Source organism: Haliotis cracherodii, unplaced genomic scaffold (genome assembly GCF_022045235.1).
Source record: "Haliotis cracherodii isolate W230 unplaced genomic scaffold, xgHalCrac1.p SCAF_6, whole genome shotgun sequence".
NCBI lineage: Eukaryota > Metazoa > Mollusca > Gastropoda > Lepetellida > Haliotidae > Haliotis > Haliotis cracherodii.
In genome coordinates, this window is record NW_027266319.1 from 49,744,109 (window position 1) to 49,768,035 (window position 23,927).

General features: G+C 41.1%; 1 protein-coding gene across 10 annotated transcripts in view; it reads right to left on the minus strand.

The window, feature by feature from the left end:
• LOC139446707 (FERM domain-containing protein 4A-like) overlaps window positions 1-23,927 on the minus strand; it is a 222,782-nt gene that overhangs the window by 132,990 nt on the left and 65,865 nt on the right. For 7 of the 10 annotated variants that reach the window (XM_071227995.1, XM_071227989.1, XM_071227987.1 and 4 more), the window contains exons 2-3: window positions 9,010-9,075; window positions 1,644-1,738 (exon numbers count right to left, since the gene is read on the minus strand). In XM_071227995.1, coding sequence (XP_071084096.1) covers window positions 1,644-1,738; window positions 9,010-9,075 — 161 coding nt within the window. Of the gene's footprint in view, window positions 1-1,643; window positions 1,739-9,009; window positions 9,076-13,633; window positions 13,715-13,759; window positions 13,915-15,432; window positions 15,477-23,927 lie in introns of those variants that run through there. The other 3 variants (XM_071227993.1, XM_071227991.1, XM_071227994.1) reach the window with 3 other exon arrangements.

Sequence of the window (23,927 nt, forward strand, 5' to 3'; positions counted from 1 at the left end):
TGTTTTCCATTAGTATCACAACGTAGTCCTTATAAACTGATGTACGCTCAACACATTGGCATTCCCAATATAATGTGAAGCATCTTTAATGCACAGTTTTCACTCAAGACAGATCTTAAGATAGAATCTGACAAAAGTGACTGATTGGATACCTAACTTCAGAGGCTGTCATGCATAAGAGATGAATGCACAGATCTCCTTCATCTGACAAAAGCCGCCCTACCTTTCCATGCACCATTTCACACAAGGCTATTGGAGTTATCTCACCAGATTTTCTCAACACTCATCAAAGGAAGTGATCATGAAGCTTGCCACATACAGCATGGGAACATTCAACCATATCAACACAAGGTGTGCTGTATTACTGATATACTTGTATATCAAGACTTAGAATACTAATAAATATGCATCACAATACCTTTGGAAAATACTGGTATACTGTGTTTCCAAAATCATGCATAATATTAATCTTGTTAGCAAAGTTTACACATGTTACAAGTTCAACTGAAATTATGAAATTCAGAAATTAGCACCTGATTCTTGTGGTCGGAAAAAGTTATACAACTTGTGACCAGTTTTGTGTAAATAACACATCTATTACTCATGCTTGTGACCACAGCATCATCCAACAAAATGGCTGAAGAAAACGAAGTTGTCAAAAAAAACCTCCTATATCATTTGGGTTTTATATAGGTTTACAATAAATTACAGATGAAAGAACTCATGAATATATTGTGGTATGTATTGCATTATATTGCAATACGAAAGTCAGGCCAATTATATATTTGTAACCGATTACTAATCAATACCAACACACAGCTAAATCTGTCGAAGTATTAAAGAATAAGTTCCTGAGCCCCATTCCAATCTTAGCGCTTTGCTTGTCGTAAGTCTCTACTCAAGTACAGGAGTTGTGAATTAGCGTAAAGATCGTAAATATCAATTAATTTTGAGTTACATTTTTACAAAAAGGTATGAAAAATTTCAAAAATGTTCAGCTTGTGTACCAATATTTCTTTAAGATCTTACTATATACTGATCACATGCAAGCATCACATACATGAATTCTACTGCAGTGAATATTAGGGATGGTACACTGGTTCACAGTCGGCAAACTTTGCACAATATGATACCCATGAATTTAATTTAGCATCGATTCACATTTAACCCCATATCGACTGGCCTTGTTGATCTCACATCGATATCAATATGCAAATTCAAACTATTTATTTAATTCCTCATAACTTTCATGCTTGTTTTTCGGATACGAAACTGACTCAATAACAAGACCAGCTTTTCGTTGCTGCCTGTCATAATACAGTATGAAAACTTGTTTGTTTACTATTTTCTTAAACAGAAAAGTTGACTTGACTAAGTGTCATGTTGATGTGTAATAGTCAGCTGTCCTTCTTTACATTAATGAGCAAGTATATATTCGCAATCTAATGACTGGGCTTTCCTCACAAAATGATAAATATGTAGTATCGAGATACGTACCGTATCGTATAGTGGTTTCTGAATCGAGATATGTATCGTATCGAGTGACACCTGTATCATGACATCCCTAGGGAATATTGCACTAAAAGCGCTCATTCAATGATAAACGTATTGTGATATCGTTGAGATGATGATGGTGTACTCACGTGTCATCAACAAAGGCGAGACCAAAGTACTGTTTCTCTTTCAACTTGAAGTGAGATGAGACCAGATCTAACAGCTCTCGGGTGAACAACTTCGGCTGAAACGAGAGGTACACATATATGAACAAACAAGTTAACTATATGCAGGAACCCAGTGAGGATTAAGAAAAAAGGGCCTTTGTAATTCAAATTGAGGGAAAAAATCATTTTCTTATATTCAGAGGCATTTTAACATAGCAGTTTGACATTGCATTCAGTGTAATAATGTAAAACTAAGCATTAAAGCCTCTCCTTCTTTATTGGTCCTGTTAAACCACAGGAGGTTGAGGTTAACCTGCGTCCCACAGGAGGTTGAGGTTAACCTGGGTGCGAACAGGGGGTTGAGGTTAACCTGTGTCCCACAGGAGGTTTAGGTTAACCTTGGTCCCCACAGGAGGTTGAGGTTAAGCAGGGTGATACAGGAGGTTGAGGTTAACCTGGGTGCCCTCAGGGGGTTGAGGTTAACCTGGTCCCACAGGAGGTTGAGGTCAAGCAGGGTCATACAGGAGGTTGAGGTTAACCTGGGTGCTCTCAGGGGGTTGAGGTTAACCTGGGTCCCACAGGAGGTTGAGGTTAACCTGGGTACCACAGGAGGTTGAGGTTAACCTGGGTGCCCTCAGGGGGTTGAGGTTAACCTGGGTCCCACAGGAGGTTGAGGTTAACCTGGGTCCCCACAGGAGGTTGAGGTTAACCTGGGTCCCACAGGAGGTTGAGGTTAACCTGGGTCCCACAGGAGGTTGAGGTTAACCTGGGTACCCTCAGGGGGTTGAGGTTAACCTGGGTCCCACAGGAGGTTGAGGTTAGCCTGAGTCCCACAGGGGGTTGAGGTTAACCTGGATCCCCACAGGAGGTTGAGGTTAACCTAGGTTTCCACTAGTCTGCCTGGCAGTCCCCAAACCATATTATTTTCCATGGTGCCCAGCCTTAACTGTAATGATATATGAAGCATGTTTAGATTTTCCACAGGTTCTGGCTCTCTCATCTTAATCTGGCTCCTTTTCAATTTAAATGTAGTTAAGTGTTAGCTGAAGTTCCCACAGGAGGCTGAGGTGAATAACCAAGGATGAAAACTATCACTATGAAACCTTCACCTGAATAAAATAAATAATTGTCATAACAGTAAAATATTGATCTATAATTTCTATTTCAACAACCATAAATAGCCAGGTCTCCTCCTGAAACACAGATCAAAGAACTCTGACAACCATCTGCTCATTGGCAACCTTCCATACAAAGGGAAGTAATTCATCCCACCTTCATGAAAAAGCTTCACAAGCTTATCGGTAGAGTTCATGAGAATAATATGCGGGTTTATTCAACAATATCTTTGATACCATTGCCACAACATAAAAACAGTTAAATTCAACCCAAGCCAAAACTTTTTTACATTTGGTAAAGTTTATAATGTTTTTTTAACTGCAGCAATAATTCACCATCTATATCTACAGATAACCGCCAGTTTGACAGGGCCGTCCATGTGGAAAGTGTATTGGGAATGAATTCAGTGCGGTGTAGATGTGCAGTGTTTTTCTGCAACTTGATTAAACAGGGCTTTGGTTATAGTAGTCTTGTGGCTGGCACCCTGCCCTGGTATCAGGCTGTGTACAATAGAAGAACAGATGGTGGATAATATTCATTATGGCCTCGCTAGGAGCTCGCTGTGATGCACAGGGCCACACCAGTACAAGATCGTGAATCATTCTTACATATCTTTAACTTGGGTGATAAATAATCATGATTATTATTCTGAACATGTTGCAGTGAAAGTATTTACTGGTATGTAACATTGACAGCATCCATGGATCTCACAACTAGTGGTGTGACAACAACATTTACCGACAAACTAGTGGTGCTACAAGGACGTACTGACAAACTAGTGGTGCTACAAGGACCTTTTACTGACAAACTAGTGGTGCTACTAGGACCTCTTACTGACAACTAATGGTGTGACAAGAACATTTATCGACAAACTAGTGGTGCTACAAGAACATTTACTGACAAACTAGTGGTGCTACAAGAACATTTACTGACAAACTAGTGGTGCTACAAGGACGTACTGACAAACTAGTGGTGCTACAAGAACATTTACTGACAACTAGCGGTGCTACAAGGACGTACTGACAAACTAGTGGTGCTACAAGGACCTTTTACTGACAAACTAGTGGTGCTACTAGGACCTCTTACTGACAACTAATGGTGTGACAAGAACATTTATCGACAAACTAGTGGTGCTACAAGAACATTTACTGACAAACTAGTGGTGCTACAAGAACATTTACTGACAAACCAGTGGTGCTACAAGGACCTTTTACTGACAAACTAGTGGTGCTACAAGAACATTTACTGACAAACTAGTGGTGCTACAAGGACCTCTTACTGACAACTAGCGGTGCTACAAGGACCTTTTACTGACAAACTAGTGGTGCTACAAGGACCTTTTACTGACAAACTAGTGGTGCTACAAGGACCTCTTACTGACAACTAATGGTGTGACAAGAACATTTATCGACAAACTAGTGGTGCTACAAGGACCTTTTACTGACAACTAATGGTGTGACAAGAACATTTATCGACAAACTAGTGGTGCTACAAGGACCTTTTACTGACAACTAGCGGTGAGACAACAACACTTACCGACAAACTAGTGGTGCTACAAGGACCTTTTACTGACAACTAGCGGTGAGACAAGAACATTTATCGACAAACTAGTGGTGCTACAAGGACCTTTTACTGACAACTAGCGGTGAGACAAGAACATTTATCGACAAACTAGTGGTGCTACAAGGACCTTTTACTGACAAACTAGTGGTGCTACAAGAACATTTATCGACAAACTAGTGGTGCTACAAGGACGTTATAATGACAACTAGTGGTGTGACAAGAACATTTACTGACAAACTAGTGGTGCTACAAGAACATTTACCAACAAACAAAACCTATCACAACTGCACACATCACACTGTGCAATAGACTTGATATCTGATAAATGTGATTCAGAAATATACGTTTAAATTTCAAATGTCAGAAGCAACATTAAATCTCAGTTACCAGGGAAATGCCAGAGGTGTGCTTTATATAGCTTTACACTGTAATGAACATAAAGACAGCAAATTCAGATTTCACCAGGAAAATAATGTAATAAAACAAACTGAAGCTTGTCTTACATCAAACTGGATGATTTTAGTTGGTGTCAAAGAAAGATTTCACAATCAATTTAACTCCAGCTTCATTATCATTACACAACCATAGTCAATGAAACAGAAATGAGTGTTTGTGTTTTAAGTCGTTATTCCAGCAATATCCCGGCAGGGGACACCAGAAATAGGCTTCACACATTGTACCCAGGCAAACAAACATGCATTGCAACACAGAAGTGAATGAAAGTTGGTGCTCCTTATAACAAGTTTAGTTGTGGCCACTAGTCCGTAACTCTGAGACATGACCTTTTGTCATGGAGAGCTGCAAAACTGCTGATGCGACATTAAGTAATCTCCACTCACTCACTCACTCACTAAGACTTGATCTAGGGGGACTAATTGGGTTTTTTCATCTACATATCTTGTGGGTGGGTGAGACAGGACTAAAATGTGACGGAGGGTCTGTAACACAAGTAATTTCATTGGTCTGACCTGATACCGATATTAACCTTTTCTCCGAAAAATATTATTTTACATCCTGGTATTGATAATTATGTTGTATCAGAAATTCAGAACGTATATTACAGGGAATGATGAATGTAATTCCATCAAAAGATCACCCAAATGCGCATGACCAACTCCAGTCACTGTATATCGGCTAACACACAGAACCAGCAACGTCAGATCTAGATGCCATGGTTTCCTGTCCAACAATTTGCATAATTAGTCTAAACATGCCACGTGCTCTGCATATACATAAAACCATCAAAACACTTCCATTGAACTACATGAAACGTGCAGCAATGCAACCAATAATTGAAAAGTGCATCCCCTAATATATGTACGTCTTTATGCACAAATGCATGTAAAAACATTTTAAATTTGTGTTTGACTAACCCTTACTTTCCCACACAACACTAATCTATGAACACACTCAATACCTCTAAGCTCCATGTAACATTCTTCATTAATCCCTGTGTTATGTGTTTGTCATGTTTTCTTGAGTCATCAAACTGCGTACTGCAATATATTGTGCATTTGTTCCTCTTCTGTTTTACAGCAATACATCACTAATTTATCTAAATCATGACACAGTCATCAGAGATTTGAGATTTTATTTATTTAGACTAGTTTATGAACCTATGTTTTAAACTTTGAAAATTTCCAGGGACCAGGGTGCAACCTGGCTTTGTCTGGTACCACTAGGTTTTCACGTCAACATGCACCTTGTGTATGTTAAATTAAATTCCTTAAATCAAGCCCTGAGTTCCAAAGTTTTTTTCTTTCACAGAATAATCCCAACACTTCCTCCTTCGACTCAGCTGACCAATTCCAGTAGAAACACTGTGTATATATGTATACATATACAGGAAGCTACTTGAGCCGACAGCATGTCAAGCACCGACTGCGTGTAGGACATCACCCTTCCGCCCCACCTTCACCAGCACTTTGACAACAACTACTGAAGGGGGGATGTTAATGTGATTCCTAGCAACCTAATCAATGGGGATAATGACATGACATCATAATTAAGATGACCAACACTTCCCTGTCTGTTTTGACCTAATAAACACTTGTGACCCAGCTGACATTATAATCCCCAGTGATGTCATCCTATTGTTCTCCAATCAGGATACATCCTATATACTGGAATGATATATCTCAAGGATTTCAGAGAAACAAGTTCCGGTAATATTGTAATATATGGATGTCCCTCGCTAGAGATTTATTTTATGTTCGAAAACAATCTACAGAATGATATGTGTGGAATGACAGCAAATCAAACAACAAATATCTTCTTCATATTTCAGTAAATCGAACTTGCAACCCTTGTTTCTAGAGGCTGGTGATTGTTTCGTTTGTTTGTTTGTTTTGTAACACTGCACTCAGCAATATTCCAGCTACATGATGGCAGTCTGTAAATAATCGAGTCTGGACTAGACAATCCAGTGATTGATATCATGAGCTTGAACCACGCTATTGGGATGGATGACATGCATCAACCAAGTCAGCCAGCCTGACCACCCGATCCTGTTTGTTGCCTCTTACCACCTGCAAGGGTGAGCTGAAGAGCTGTTCTAAAACGAATCTTCAGTGATTGAACCACAAGGCTACAGGGGAGATGATAAACATTCCTTTCAAGAAACACTTTTTCAAGTACATGTTCGCAGCAAGAGATATTTTAGGCCCATTTTCTAAGGTTCTTGGAAAGAATGTTTGAAACAAAAAATTGTTGATAAGGGCTGTTACATACTTTTCTTCGGTGCGTAAATAGGTGCTGATTTGTCCATCGCCTGCTTGATATTTTTCGTGAAATCATCATTCTACAGAACCTTTACCTGAATGTAATTTACAAAGGCTTTTAAGGACTGTTTCGCGGAATGTTTTCAGGATGTCAGGGGTTTTAAAATATGAAAGAATACTTTGATCTCAATCTACTAATGTCTTAGACGTTGTACACATTGTTATTGCACAAGCAAGTAACATCTTTCTTCTTCTGAAAGAAGTTTTTTTAAGTTTGTCCTTTCTGGAACTGAATGTATCTTGAATACACAGTACCTCTCAATTGCCAGGCTGCCATTAGGTCCCACAGACTTTAGAAGCTGCAGGCCCTGACTAAACACTTCAGGCCCTCCCTTATAGAACTGCAGGTTATTGTGATAAATAAATCAACACATAAATTAACTGCAGGCCATAAGGACCCCACCCAATCTGAAGCTCAGGCCCGACTTGAGTTCTACCTGTCAAGGAACTACGAGTAGGTGCTTATTTCAAACACTGCCTCTGAACAGTTATCATCAATACAGTTAACACTGAAATGTTTGGGCAAAATCTCTGTACAAAGTTTAAACGAGTTCTTTCTATCTACATGTCAATAGATGAATTAGATTTATTTTTCATATGCCATGCATAAAGGTAATGATAATATTCTCATTCCTATTTTTTAACATAAAACAACAAATAATTTATTGAAAAAAAGAAAAGAAAGAAAAAAAAGAAGATTTATTAATTTATGAAGTCCTTAATTGATAATTGACTGAATCAAAACAAAATGAGACATTTGTGAAACTCGTTTGAAGTCAGTGAGAGAGTTGGCTTCAACAGCGCTTTGAACAGTAATTCCAGTTAAATCATGGCATGTCAGCTTAAGGTGGGAGGAAAGCCTGAAGTGATGCAGGTCTCTGATGTTACCACCTTGGTGAAACCCACAAGCACGGGCATGGTGCTGACAAAATTACAAACATAAGCAGGATTCGAACCCACAAAAAGGTCTCCAAGGAATGCAACTCTGTACTGTGAATTTCGGCATCTTAGGAAAGACAATTAGGCCACCTGTGCCCCTGACCTACATTACAAAAATCCCAATTACTTGCAGTAGTCCTCATGGAGCTGAAGATGACAACCCTAACATATTACTGGTCTGGTTCAATAACCACTGACAACAACAGCTGATTGTGATGACTCCTGCTGATTGCCATTATAACCAGGAAGTACAGCCAAGGCTGGAACTGTTCAGCACAAAGTGTAACTTTAACTGAATCAGTTTTTCTATCAATAAAAAATACTTCATCTACTTCATCTTCATATACTTCTAACACTAACATGGAGACACTGTGTCCATGGGAGAGACATGGTATCTCCAGGGGACACATGGTCTTCCCTGGTGCGACATGGTATCCGTAAGACAGGCAATGTGTTTCTGGGTGCACCAGGTGAGACATGGTATGCCCCAGGTGAGACATGGTACCTCCATAGTGAGTCATGGTACCTCCAGGTGAGACATGGTATCCCTAGGTTAGACATGGTATCCCCAGGTGAGACATGGTACCTCTAGGTGAGACACGGTATGCCCCAGGTAAGACATGGTATGCCCCAGGTGAGACACGGTATGCCCCAGGTGAGACACGGTATGCCCCAGGTGAGACACGGTATGCCCCAGGTGAGACACGGTATGCCCCAGGTGAGACACGGTATGCCCCAGGTGAGACACGGTATGCCCCAGGTAAGACACGGTATGCCCCAGGTGAGACATGGTACCTCCAGGTGAGACACGGTATGCCCCAGGTGAGACACGGTATGCCCCAGGTGAGACATGGTACCTCCAGGTGAGACACGGTATGCCCCAGGTGAGACACGGTATGCCCCAGGTAAGACACGGTATGCCCCAGGTGAGACAGTTAGCTGACACTGACCTGGATGATGATGTCCAGCCGCCGCTCATCCATCAGCACGATCTGGCTCTTCCGACCCTCCGTCATCTGCAACAACAACAACAACAACACATTAACTCCCACAGTCGTAGTTGGGAAGCATGAAACAAACTAAAGCTGATAGTCTGAGACAGACAAGTCAGAACCAGTCAAGTTTTTCAGCTTCATTAATATGACAGCTAAATCGTTTTGATGACTATTAGAGACATATTTTCCAATACAGATGAAGGGCTCATGTCATCAAATGGAAATGCACCTTTCAACAAAGTCGTATGATAATCTCCAATATTCTGTCTGAAGTAACTGAGCCGATGGCCTATCAAATCCAAAGCAGTGTTCAAAATTATGCATGAAGGTCAAGGGGTCCTAGTCATAACCCTGAAGTTAAAAAGTTTAGGGGGTCCCTAGATTCAAACCTCAAGGATCCCCAGTACCCACTAAATTCAAAACACTGCACAGCGAGACAAGCACCAACTCTAGGTCACCCCAGTCAAGCAATACCTGCCCTCAACTCTGCCTCCCATCAAACTGCAACTTCATCCCTGCAAACACAGACTATCCTCTTCCAGATAATATACACCACCCTAATCTGCAGCTTCAGCAGCAAAGTGACTGGGCTGTGTGTAAATGCAGGTATCGGACTCTACCTGAGCGCTTGTTAATGTTACAATGCCAGGAATGTGAAAGGTCACAAGTGTGAAATATGACCCCCCAAAAATAACATTTAAAAAACAAACAAGTCCTTGTGGACGGTGGTTATGTTTATGGTTGTACATACATATTTTCTCAGCAGCTTGTGTGTATAGCTGGACCTCAAACAGCATATTCTGCACACATCAAATAACATTCTTTATGCTTGCTAAATTAAGGAAGGAAAATGTATGACATCATTCTACATCCTCTACCTTACATTTGTTACACTAACATGACCAGTTATTGACTGACTCAAACCAAGTGAATAGAGCTGATACATTTCATACAAAAAACATCACCCAAGTCAACATGAAAACAGTCAGCAATTGAAACTAACATTTTATTGTGTACTAGTCCTCAAAATAATAACATATAGCAAAACCCTAAAAATTGGAAAATTTCTACTAGTCCTTATGATACCTTAACTATTTGACAGTTTGGCAAGGACCATAGGACTAGTCCCAATTTCTATCCTTGAAAACTCTCAAAGATTCCAACAGTCACTCACGCTTCCACCACTGATGTTAGCCTAGATGGTAGTGTGTTCACTAAAAAAAACTGGTTTTAATCTGTTTTGACTCTATCATCACTAGGGGTGAAACGATACAGCAAGGTCATGATATGTATCACGATACATAGGTCACGATACGATATGTATCGCGATATGCATATTTACGTCAAATCACAAGGAAACTTCTAGACAATAAATATTTCAGAGGAGGTTGAAAAGGAAAAGCTAGCTATAGACACATGTTTGTAGCGGCTATTTTTAGTAGTGAACTTGAAATGCTAATCACAACACATTTGGCTATATCTGACTGACAAAAACACCAGGGGTCACTACATGAGTAGCAAGTCATTTATTTCAGCAAGTGTATCGTCTTGTATTGATACAGAAAAAGACATATCGTGTATCGTATCGTATCATGATAACTCATGATGCGCCGGTGCACCAATGTATCGTATCACCCCTAATCACCACCATCGGTAAATAGGAAAAACCTTGACATGGACGAAAATTCAGGAAGGTCCAGTGACATTTCCTTGTGGACTACCAGTATATATATAAGTAGATGGCTGTTCAGTGTATGAGATCATTTTTGCTGACTAGTGAAAATAAATGCTTATTTCAAACCAAGGCATCCCCCAAAATATGACTGCAACCCTGCACACAAAACCAGAAGTGAAATACCCCACACTTACTCCTTCCTCAACAATCTTCCAGCCAAATGGTCCAACCATGACCCTCCCTCCACCACAGTACTGTACATACAAGTAATGAATACCTACACTGTGCACTGACTAATCTGGCACTGTCAGTATGTGGTCCAGGACCACTGATTAATTAATAATTAGGTTGTATGTTATTAGTCATCTAAAATAAAGACAAATTTCCCTGATCAATCTCATGTGCGTAATCAACTGACCACATTCCACCACTGGCAGAGCCACCCTCAATGTGAGGCATTTTAGCCTGGAGCTAAGTCCCTAATTAGACTAATGGGGCCTTTATCAGATCAGTGAATCTTCTTCATTAGCTTGCCTTGATCTTTCATCAAGTAACACTAAGCTACGCTCAAAGGACGCTTATCGGTGCATTTAAACGAGAAACAATTCAAGTTGATAATAGAGTTTGGAAATTATTGTGTTACAATTAGGTTTTGAACCTTCAGTTGGATTTGATGGAGGAGATAAACTGTGAGGAGCATGAAAAAGCACAGCAGTCATATATTTAGGTGTTTGATCATGGGATGTGTTGGAAGGAAGGAACAACTGGTGGCAAAGGCATGGAGGTCACCAACATAGACCCCCATGAGCAGCAGAGGTTCATAACCAATATTTTATTTATATCATGGTGTGTCACGTGAGCATGGTATGAAGCAGGTTGTAGACATAGAATTCTTTAATGCAACCACATGTAGCGTCCAAATAACTGGCAGCGTGCATGCCCGTGGCTGGTAACTTTTCTTGAAAATTTTAACACTATTCAAGTTTTCAATATTATTCCTCTTGTAGATTCCAAAGTAATTGTTTGTATTTTTTCAAATGAATCAAGACGTGATTTGCCTTTAATTTTGTTGTTGCACTTTTTCAATATTTATATTATAATGTCTGAATGCGGGCAGGTAACTTTGAAAATGGACAGGCAACACTTATGGATCACCTGCCTGGCTGTCTTTTGGAGTTTTGAACTTATTTCAAACACTGACGACAAGCGCGAAAGATCATTATCAGGACAAACCTGGGAAGAAAACTCAGGAATAGCAGATCCTTGGACAGCCAAGGGACACAACTCCACACTGAAAATAGTTGTGTCAGACACCCATGTTAAACAAGACTCACAGAGAAAAGCCATTGAGAGCAAATACCGAAAAAATTCACATGTTCATGGAACTACACATACAAACACACCCAACAAACATGCATCAAATAATACACCGCCCTGAAAACTTTCCAAATTAATGCTTTCGCTTGATTCTAAAACACCAGAATATCAGAAGTCCTTGTAGACAAAATTGTCACCATCTGTGAAGTGTCTGGAATACCCCACCAAACCTGCTTCTTCCACCTCGTTATTGATAGCCACATTACATAACCCTCCGGATGAAATATTATTCTTGTTCTTGAAGTTGATCCATTGATCACTGCAAAACTGATGTGTACACAGCTCCTTACAGAACAAAAATCAATCATATTGCCAACATCCTTTGTTATGACTTGTTCTCATTATTGAAAAGGACTCGTTATTCCATTAATGTAAGAATAATGCTGGGAAATGGTAACACAGCAGAAAGAGAGCTTATTAGTAAATCAATTGAATTGAAATTACAACCCATAGTGATGGGCAAGTGGGTATTGTGCCATGCATGTAACCTGCAATCTGGGATCATTGATGACTAATAAAGACACTTGCAGCTCCACAAACACTGATTACCTGGGTAAACAGGCAGTAGCATTGTAATGTAGCTGCATTGTTAAAGCGCAGTTAACACTTGGAGTTTATGTGTGAATCAATGCATGTTTAATGCCATAGTAAATGATAGGACAGCTTTAACAGTTCTGTAAATCTGAGCTAGACAATCACTGGGTTGAAAGTACAGCTGCGACAGTATTTGAGAAAGAGACTGAGTGAGTGAGTTGGGTTTCAAGCCATTTTGAGCAGTATTCCTGTTATATCACGGCATGTCAGCTTAATGTGGGAGGAATGCCCATAGTGATGCAGGTGTCAGACATTTACCACCTTCATAAAACCCACGAGAATCCTTGATGTAGCAGGTAGTGCATCCAGTCAAGGCTTGCATTACATCAACACGACCAGACCAGACACTGACACCACATCAATTCAGCTCTACCATCAAAAGATCCTTCCTTCTATGAAACCTTCCAGGGTTTGAATTCCTTGTATTAGAGTGGCAATGAGATTGTTAAATTAACCTTCAGTACAAAGAATTCATAGTTTTCAACAACATGATGTTTTTGACATGATATTTAAATAATAAGAAGCCAGTTATATATTTACTTTCAACAAAAATATGAACACACCAACATGTTAATGCATAGCATGATGCATAAAATAAGCCTGGGAATTATGAAATTGAAAAGGGTATTATCAATCGCCACAAAAATGAAGGGCAAACTTTCTGAACTACAACTGCTTATTATTTAGATCAAAGTGAAATGACCTTCACCGAGTTCGGAAGACTCAAATTCCAAAGGACCACTGAAACATTTTTGTGAAAGCCCAGTGGCATTCCTGACAAAATAACACAGGTCTATCTCTGCCTATATTACCAACCCTATCTACAACAGACAAAGATAAACGATATGACAATCCTGTCAACTCAATTGAGTCACCAAGTGTATTTGTAAGCAATAAACAATACACACACAACTCAGGCACATCAACACTTACATTAATCCCATCGGTCAGCACCATCCCATCAACGACCCTCGTCCCTCAAACAAACCCTTGTCCTTCCGCCATGTATACATTCCCGATATGAGAGATATGGTGAGACAAGATGAACAACATACATACCTGAGGCAGTAGCCCACTGACCCGAATTCGCAAAGCGCTAACATCTAGCATGGAATAACTCTTCCGAATCATCAAGAAATTGTTTTATCACAGCTCAGTCAACAAGGTATCCGTAACAATTAAATCCACTTGATGAAAGGTCCCGCATGGGATGGTGCCGCCTACACAATGACCCAGACACTACCCAGGTAAACATGGGTATGACGTTCATCTATATACTTGAAGTATTTTCGACACACGACACACTCGTCGGATCACATGGTTCAGTGCTCTGCACATTCAGGACTGTGGTTCATATCAATACATGCACGGCGGAGGCCTAGATATCTGGGTAGACTGGCCTTTGTGCTGTCCCTCACCACAGCTGATACGGAGACGTGTGTTTTTGCTTGTGTCCAGGGCTGTATTTAAAATTTCTTCATATACAGTTGTCTTAAAGACTTAAAATACATTCAGTTGGGTATATTTCAGTCTGTAGACAAGTAATTTGATTCGCATAAAGTGAGAAAACATGTTAAATACCAAGAGGTTTGTTTCCGTATTGATAAATTCATTATAAATAGCAGATAGCAAATCACTGTCAACATGGTCAACTGTCTATCAGGACACACACATTAATAGTCCAGCAAGGGGAAATCGATATCAGACAGACAGTCATTAAAACCACAAAGGTAAGACAATGCAGGATCTTATCCAACACAAAATATTCTCAACAACAGCAAATCAAGCACAGATGCAAATCATTTAAACTGTGTGTGCAAAAGGGTAAGGTTGTTCGAATCATTAAACTTAGCTCAGATTACATATAAGTGACTGGTAAATATTACAGGGGTGGGTGGGCCGGTGAGATTAATGCGGCAGGGAAATAAACTCAAATTTCAGGGTGTCAGTGGATGACTTAGTCATACTTCAATCTAACACCAGAATCCCAATCAATAACTGACCAAGGGCTTCTGAACATGTACAATAATATGACATCAATACAGGGAAATCAAGTGAAGTGTGCCACAGAATGCCAGCCTGGGAGCCTATATTCCTGCCTTGGACCCCTAAAATGTATCACTGAGAGTCCCCTGTAAAAAATACATAGATATATCCAGTTTAACAAAAATCAGCGTTGGAAATTGTCACTAGTCCTGTAGTCCTTGTCAAACTGCCCAAAAGTTCATGTTTCCTAGTCTAGTAGAAATATGCCCTTTTTAGGGGTTTGCTATATTATTTAGTTCAGCCCTTTAAGTTTGTTTTTTCGTTAGGGAGCCAAGCTGCTCCTAACATGAATATTTTAGTAGCCAATCCTGAGTTTTTAGAAGCCCAAAGATATTGTAGCCAGTTATGGTTACTATTAGGTAGCCACTGGGCGAGGAGTAGAAAAACTTAGGTCTACCGATCATAGTTGTAAGTCGCATTTGGCAACCAAAATGGTCGTTACTTGGAGGGCTGATGTTGTCATTGTAAGGACTAGTATAAGGATCTATACCGAAACGTTCCCATTACAGTAAAGTAAAGAAGTTGTCATCCAGAAACTGTGTCTACTTTGGGCTAAAACTGTCGGTTTCTATCGCTACCGTACCAAGCAGATGCAGTGTTTACTTTCCTATGAAGGTATTATGTTATGACTGTAATCAACACTTGGTGGTGGATATTTTATGGGTAATCACAAAACACATACTAACCCCATGCCCACACAGAAGGTTCCCAGCCATGTTTCTGCACAGTGACGGACACATGTATTCCAGTATATACCCCCACTACAACAGTCTCTGGCGACGTGTATCCCTAGCACACAATCGGAAATTGTCACCTCAGTGTACAGGGAAGCAGACGAGGTACTTTCACACGTTCAACCATGTTTGGCCCTGAAACCTGCCTCTCCACTTGCAGTCTAAAAAAATCAAGATTGTAACTTCCCTTATCTGTCATCTTCCTCAAAAAGATATGATATCACACCTTCGTCTGCTGTTGTTTTCTGCAGGATGTGATATGATGGACTCCCATAACGCTGTCTCTATGGATATGCCTCACATCACCTTGCACCTTTCCCCCACACACCAATACCCATTCCTTCTACCCCAAGTACAGTGAAACCAGGGATGTAACTTCACCCAAAACATTTAATAACCCGAATACTGACATCAGACATGACTGGTCAGTTACATGTTCATGAGCCCTCAGGATACTTTCAACATGTTTTACTCTAGACTAGTGAGTGAGTAAGTATGGTTTTATGCCACTTTTAGCAATATTCCAGCAATATCACGGTTTGGGGACACCAGAAATGGGCTTCAAACATTGTACCCATGTCAGGAATCTAACCTGGGTCTTTGGCATGACGAGCGAACGCTTTAGCCACTAGGCTACCCAACCGCCCCTACACTAGACTAACTTTGGCCATTGTGGGCTAGTGCCAATCTGCATGCCGCCAAACCCTGGATGTCTTGAAGACTTCATTGGTTATTGTATAGACGAACAGACGAACAGACTTTAACTGTGTAACCCTTTCCTTGCAGGAGAGTCTTTTGTCTGTAACCCATCATATATAGCACAATCACATCCAACCTGCATACCCCGGCCCACTGTTCCCAATGACACTCTGCACCATCTAGTCACTCTGAGCCTACTGCATCTAGTCACTCTGAGCCTATTCCATCTAGTCATTCTGAGCCTACTGCATCTAGTCACTGAGCCTATTCCATCTAGTCACTCTAAGCCTACTCCATCTAGTCACTCTGAGCCTATTCCATCTAGTCATTCTGAGCCTACTGCATCTAGTCACTGAGCCTATTCCATCTAGTCACTCTGAGCCTACTGCATCTAGTCACTCTGAGCCTATTCCATCTAGTCATTCTGAGCCTACTGCATCTAGTCACTGAGCCTATTCCATCTAGTCACTCTGAGCATACTCCATCTACTCATTTTGAGCCTACTGCATCTAGTCACTCTGAGCCTACTCCATCTAGTCACTCTGAGCATACTCCATCTAGTCACTGAACCTACTCCATCTAGTCACTCTGAGCATATTCCATCTAGTCATTCTGAGCCTACTCCATCTAGTCACTGAACCTACTCCATCTAGTCACTCTGAGCATACTCCATCTAGTCATTCTGAGCCTACTCCATCTAGTCACTCTGAGCCTACTGCATCTAGTCACTGAACCTACTCCATCTAGTCACTCTGAGCCTACTGCATCTAGTCACTCTGAGCCTACTGCATCTAGTCACTGAACCTACTCTATCTAGTCACTCTGAGCATACTCCATCTAGTCACTCTGAGCATACTCCATCTACTCATTTTGAGCCTACTGCATCTAGTCACTCTGAGCCTACTCCATCTAGTCACTCTGAGCCTATTCCATCTAGTCACTCTGAGCCTACTCCATCTAGTCACTCTGAGCCTACTGCATCTAGTCACTCTGAGCCTACTCCATCTAGTCACTCTGAGCATACTCCATCTAGTCACTCTGAGCCTATTCCATCTAGTCACTCTGAGCCTACTCCATCTAGTCACTCTTAGCCTACTGCATCTAGTCACTCTGAGCCTACTCCATCTAGTCACTCTGAGCCTATTCCATCTAGTCTCTCTGAGCCTACACCATCTAGTCGCTGAGCCTACTCCATCTAGTCACTCTGAGCATACTCCATCTAGTCACTCTGAGCCTATTCCATCTAGTCACTCTGAGCATACTCCATCTAGTCACTCTGAGCCTATTCCATCTAGTCATTCTGAGCCTACTGCATCTAGTCACTGAACCTACTCCATCTAGTCACTCTGAGCATACTCCATCTAGTCACTCTGAGCCTATTCCATCTAGTCACTCTGAGCATACTCCATCTAGTCACTCTGAGCCTATTCCATCTAGTCATTCTGAGCCTACTGCATCTAGTCACTGAACCTACTCCATCTAGTCACTGAACCTACTCCATCTAGTCACTCTGAGCATACTCCATCTAGTCATTCTGAGCCTACTCCATCTAGTCACTCTGAGCCTACTGCATCTAGTCACTGAACCTACTCCATCTAGTCACTCTGAGCCTACTCCATCTAGTCACTCTGAGCCTACTGCATCTAGTCACTGAACCTACTCTATCTAGTCACTCTGAGCATACTCCATCTAGTCACTCTGAGCATACTCCATCTACTCATTTTGAGCCTACTGCATCTAGTCACTCTGAGCCTACTCCATCTAGTCACTCTGAGCCTATTCCATCTAGTCACTCTGAGCCTACTCCATCTAGTCACTCTGAGCCTACTGCATCTAGTCACTCTGAGCCTACTCCATCTAGTCACTCTGAGCATACTCCATCTAGTCACTCTGAGCCTATTCCATCTAGTCACTCTGAGCCTACTCCATCTAGTCACTCTGAGCCTACTGCATCTAGTCACTCTGAGCCTACTCCATCTAGTCACTCTGAGCCTATTCCATCTAGTCTCTCTGAGCCTACACCATCTAGTCATTCTGAGCCTACTCCATCTAGTCACTCTGAGCATACTCCATCTAGTCACTCTGAGCCTATTCCATCTAGTCACTCTGAGCATACTCCATCTAGTCACTCTGAGCCTATTCCATCTAGTCATTCTGAGCCTACTGCATCTAGTCACTGAACCTACTCCATCTAGTCACTCTGAGCATACTCCATCTAGTCACTCTGAGCCTACTCCATCTAGTCACTCTGAGCCTATTCCATCTAGTCATTCTGAGCCTACTGCATCTAGTCACTGAACCTACTCCATCTAGTCACTCTGAGCATACTCCATCTAGTCACTCTGAGCATACTCCATCTACTCATTTTGAGCCTACTGCATCTAGTCACTCTGAGCCTACTCCATCTAGTCACTCGAAGCCTTCACCATCTAGTCACTCGAAGCCTTCACCATCTAGTCACTCTGAGCCTGCTTCATCTAGTCACTCTGAGGCTACAGCATCTAGTCATTCTGAGCCTACTCCATCTAGTTGCTCTGAGCCTACGTACATCATCTAGTCGCTGAGCCTACACCATCTAGTCGCTCTGAGCCTACACCATCTAGTCACTCTGAACCGATTCCATCTAATCACTCTGAGCCTACACCATTTAGTCACTGTGATCCTACTCCCTCCAGTCGCTCTAAGCCTACTCCACCTAGTCACTCTAAGCCAACACCATCTAGTCACTCTGGACTCTCGTAAAGCCGGGCTGATAATATCCTATTAATTCCCACTAAAATCTAAAGAAAATGATGTTAAAGACATATTTAGACTCTGAATCAAAACAAATTGACACAGACTACCACCTACCCTAAATCACATCCAATGACAGGACCCAACTACTCACAGCTCACCTATCCCAGCGACATCCTGCACTATCTAGTCCCCCATTTCGGTACACAGGGACCAATAACACTGCCTCTCTGTAGCTCTAGACTCTTCAAATTTAAACAGGCAGTGCACAGAGCTGACAAATCTCCAAATCCAGTGTTAGACTGTTGATCCTGTCCTAGTTGGCTTCAACACAAGTCTAGAGGCTGTTGGATGTTTGAAACATAAACACTTGTGAGCTGAAGATGAGCATTGGGTGATGAGTGGTCCAGACTCCCCCCTGGGGGGCATCCAGTCAGTTGGTCCATTTGTGTTCTATCTACACACTGCCGACCACGCTGCCTAAACACAGCACTCTCTCACATTACGAGTCCTGCATGTTTCTTCACGTCCATGCTGTGCCATAATGGGAGCTAGTGTATCTAAAAAAATAAACAGTCGCCTACCACAAAATTCTACATCATTTCTGTTTCCAAAAAAAAATCATGAAATGTGGATCAATATTACTGTCTTGACCAAACTAGCCAAAAAATATGATGTTTTAATTACCCAACCGACCCTAACTTGATACAATTTAGTACACTTGTTGTTTGTGTCAAAATACAGCACCAACATGAAAATATATACCAAACACCGCAGACTTTACTATTACAGCACTTTCACAAAATAGCAGTGTTGTTCCTTTTTAACAAAGGCCTCCCTACAAATTCCCTGTTATGAAATAAAGTGTAACCAGAGCCCCATCACTATTTCTTATGAGACACTTAATAAATTATTTATTTGTGTTTATCAACATATCAAGTTAACTGTAATGCATGTCTGCGTCTATACCCAAATTCTGAAACATTGTTAGCATAGTGGTTGCAGTGTTTGCTTGTGAAGCTTGAGACACAGGTTCAGTTACCACAGAGGCAAAATGTTTGCTGTCCATACCATTAAGTCTTGAATATTTGCCAGGAAGTCCAGCGCCCTATACATTCACTGAGACTCTCCTAACTGTTACCGATGGAGACGTAGGGTAAGCCAGTGGTGATACATTGAGCAATCTTCTTGTTGGTTGGTTGGTTGGTTTGTTGTTTTACGCCGCACTGAGCAATATTCCAGCTCTATGACAGCAGTCTGTAAATAATTGAGTCTGGCCCAGACAATCCAGTGATTGACATCATAAACATCGATCCATGCAATTGGGATCGACGACTTGCATGAACCAAGTCAGCGAGCCTGACCACCCAATCCTGTTAGTTGCCTTTTACGACAAGCATAGTCACCTGTTACGGCAAGCATGGGTTGCTGAAGACCTATTCTACCCCGGATCTTCACGGGTCCAATCTTCTTGTTACTAAGGGTGTGCCGTATTATCGGGACACTAGTATGTTGTGGTGCAAATCTTCAGCAATACGTATTGCGATACATTTGTAAATGTAGCAAAATATTGGGGCAAATATAAATAAGTATATTAATGTGTTCCTAATCGATATGAAGATGCAAAATAGTATCTTTCTGCAACAACTTGCCTCTGACAACCTTTTTATGACGACTATCAAGCTCCTCACAGCGATAGCCCGTTAAAATGTTGTAAGCATATTGAAAAAGTCAGAATAATGTCAAATAAAGATTAAACAAACCAGTCATCCACTCCCATGTTTCTGTTGTCTTGTTTAACCACATAACAACTGTCATATTGCCATTAATGAGACGCCATGTGACATATATTCATTGAACGCCCTACTTTGACAATTACAATGTCACATCATCAATCTGACAAATATATGACCAGCCCATGTCATGCGTCATGACCTTTCAAGCAAAGCACCAGGAAAAGAGTGATGATGACAATGCATGGCACTAGCTTAAAGTGAAGGGCACCTCTTTGTGTGGACACAGGCGGATGTAATCACTACTGTCCAACACACATCTTCATCTACACAATAAACACAAGGACCTATTGTGTCTGTTCCTACTTGACCCAGCGGATATAAGGCCGACTTCCTTTATTCCTGGTAACATAATTGAATTATTCCCAACATATATTCGCAATACCCTACTGACCTGCATCAATGTTTGAAATTAAGCATGAAGGTGAAGGAGTTCTTGTCACAACTATACTGTTAAGGATTTAGGGGTCCCTAGTTGAAATACCAGAAAAGTCCCCCCAAACTCCCACAACCAGTGTTCAAGATATACAAAACTACCAGGCTGCCATCAGTACCCACAGATTTCAAAAGCTGCAGGCCCTGACTAAACCCTTCAGGCCCTCATTTAAAAACCTGCAGCTTATTGTGACAAATAAATGACACATAATTTACTGCAGCCCAAAAGGACCCACAACTTGGAAACTGTGGGCCTGACACGAGATCTACCTTCCACGGGCCTACGGGCAGGTGCTTTTTTTCCAACAATGCCCAGGACTCCCCTCAATTTCAAACACTGTTCATGTTACAGTGTTATATGCCTACAGTACAACTGTTTTCAATTTTCAGCAATCTATAAAGACTCATAATATTACACTCACATGTCTGTCATACTGATTTGACAAAACAAGTGTCAGAATTCTTGTATTTCAAAAGCGAGAGCTTGTATGGATGTACATGTGCGTTATTTCAAGACACATCAAATGATTATTTGAAATTACTTCAAAAATGAGAATCCCACTTTAAGAGTTGATACAAGAGACGCCAAACCAAAATTAATAATCCCTTATTAGAAAAAAACCCACTCCACAACTAGGCTGACATGCGAAGTGAATCATGCATAATTGTATCCCCTGCAGAGGAGCACATTCATTAAACCATGTCTGTTTCAGGCAGCGTTCATGGGTAAGTCTGTCTGTGGTTCTGGGACTGTAACCAACAGTTTCTCCATGAACTGGGAGTTCCTGGTTGACTGCTGTCACCTGCATGACCAACAAACTGCCATAATCTCTTATGTCCAACTGACAGTGTGCATTATTTGCGTCCAATACCGAATTTTATGTGTACAGGAAGCAATGCTTAGTGTCCTGTACAACCTGGCAGTAAACCTTTGACTCAACCCACAATCCATTTACCCCCCCCCCAAAAAAAACACATTTACCCCACAATCCATTTACCCTCAATCCATTTTACCCACAATTCATTTACCCATAATCCGTTAATCCACAATCCATTTTACCCTCAATCCATTTTACCCTCAATCCATTTTACCCACAATCCATTTACCCACAATTCATTTACCCTCAATCCATTTACTCGCAATACATTTACCATTACAAACCACTTCGATCCCATTCCGCAGAATTTCCTCCCATCTTCAACATATAACACTCACACCCTCTAACAGATGTAGGTATGTAATACAGGCCTGGGCCCCCTTCACAAAGGGATTTTTGCGCTAGGGTGATCGTAAATCCCATATCTTAACATAGACTTACGACAGTCGTAGCGCTAACATTGTTTTGTGGAACGGAAGTCTGGTCTTGTAAACAGTAAATGATTGGTCCCATTTAAAAAACATAATGAATAATCCCGTAATTACATTACATTTCAGTACATGGTAATCTCCATTGCAACCCTCATTTCAGCTATTCAATAAAATCCTCTGGTACATTAACCTACAAATAATGTCCTTCTATACCTATATACCTACACACTCAATGCCCTACAAGCACCCTCTCCAACCACCAAGAACCCCCGAGATGAACGACACCCTCTAACCAGACAAATAAGTACAAGCATTCTTCATCCCGTGCATCTATTTATGCCCCCATCTGGTCCATCTAGATAGGAATAAATTCCATTGCCGATGTTATGCTCTTGTTGAGGCAATATTTGCTGATGGTACATATAAGTGCCAAAGTAAACAATGGTGTACTTAAGTCAATGTTATGGTTATAGAGGACTTTGTAATGTTTCAACATTTAACCACAATTTGTTATCACTTGAAATAGCCAAGTTCAGGCCTATGTAGCAAGTGCACTTTCACAGAGATGGCAGACAAGAGCAGGCAAGCAGTGCTTGATGGATGTCAGTGAGAGAGTGAATGTTCGTTAATGCCGCAGTCAGCAATGTTCCTGCTATATCACAATGGCTTGTAAATAATCAATTCTGAGCCAAACATAGAGCAGCGTATCGGCCCAAATAATTGTATTGCAAAAATATTTGCATCTGTATTGCGATGTGTACTGCACTATATTGGGAGCTGAAGTGTCCTTTAGTGACTGACACCGATTGTACATGCAGACCCATTTTCTACATACTCAAGGAAATATTAATCAGCTTGGTCAGCTACTGCAATTTTGTAGGGGAGACAACATTACCCCTGTTTTGTTAATCTATTTTGAAAGGAAACATCTTTGTGGATGAATTTCTGAGAAGATTTAAACTTAACAGATACAAGAAAGTAATCGTATATTTTATATTTTTTACCCAATATTCGGAACACGGAAACAGTATTGCCACATGTATCATTTGAAAGACATTGGAGTATACCAGTAATACAGTGCAGTCCTAGCCAGACAAGTCATTGGTGAATTATGAGCTACTTCTGTCACCAAACCCACATCGTAAATACTTCACCAGTTGTATACACTACATTCCTCATCACCTGTTGAAATAAACCTCCACTTTGCAGTTCAGTCACTCACTATCAAGACACTGTCTGGTTCCAGGAAGAGGGAAACCAGTTAGTGTTTAGGTTCCGTATTTCTCGTGCAACATGTGCAACAGCCTTGTGGCCATCATTGTCTCCATATCAGGCACTGACAGGGCCTGCACTAAGTTCATGCACGGAGTTGGGCTCACTTTACTTCCGCGAGTTATACATGACCTCGTTTCATCACTTCATTACCCGTCAAGTGATGCCACTGAACCTCATCACCTGATCCAATTTAGTCGCCTCTA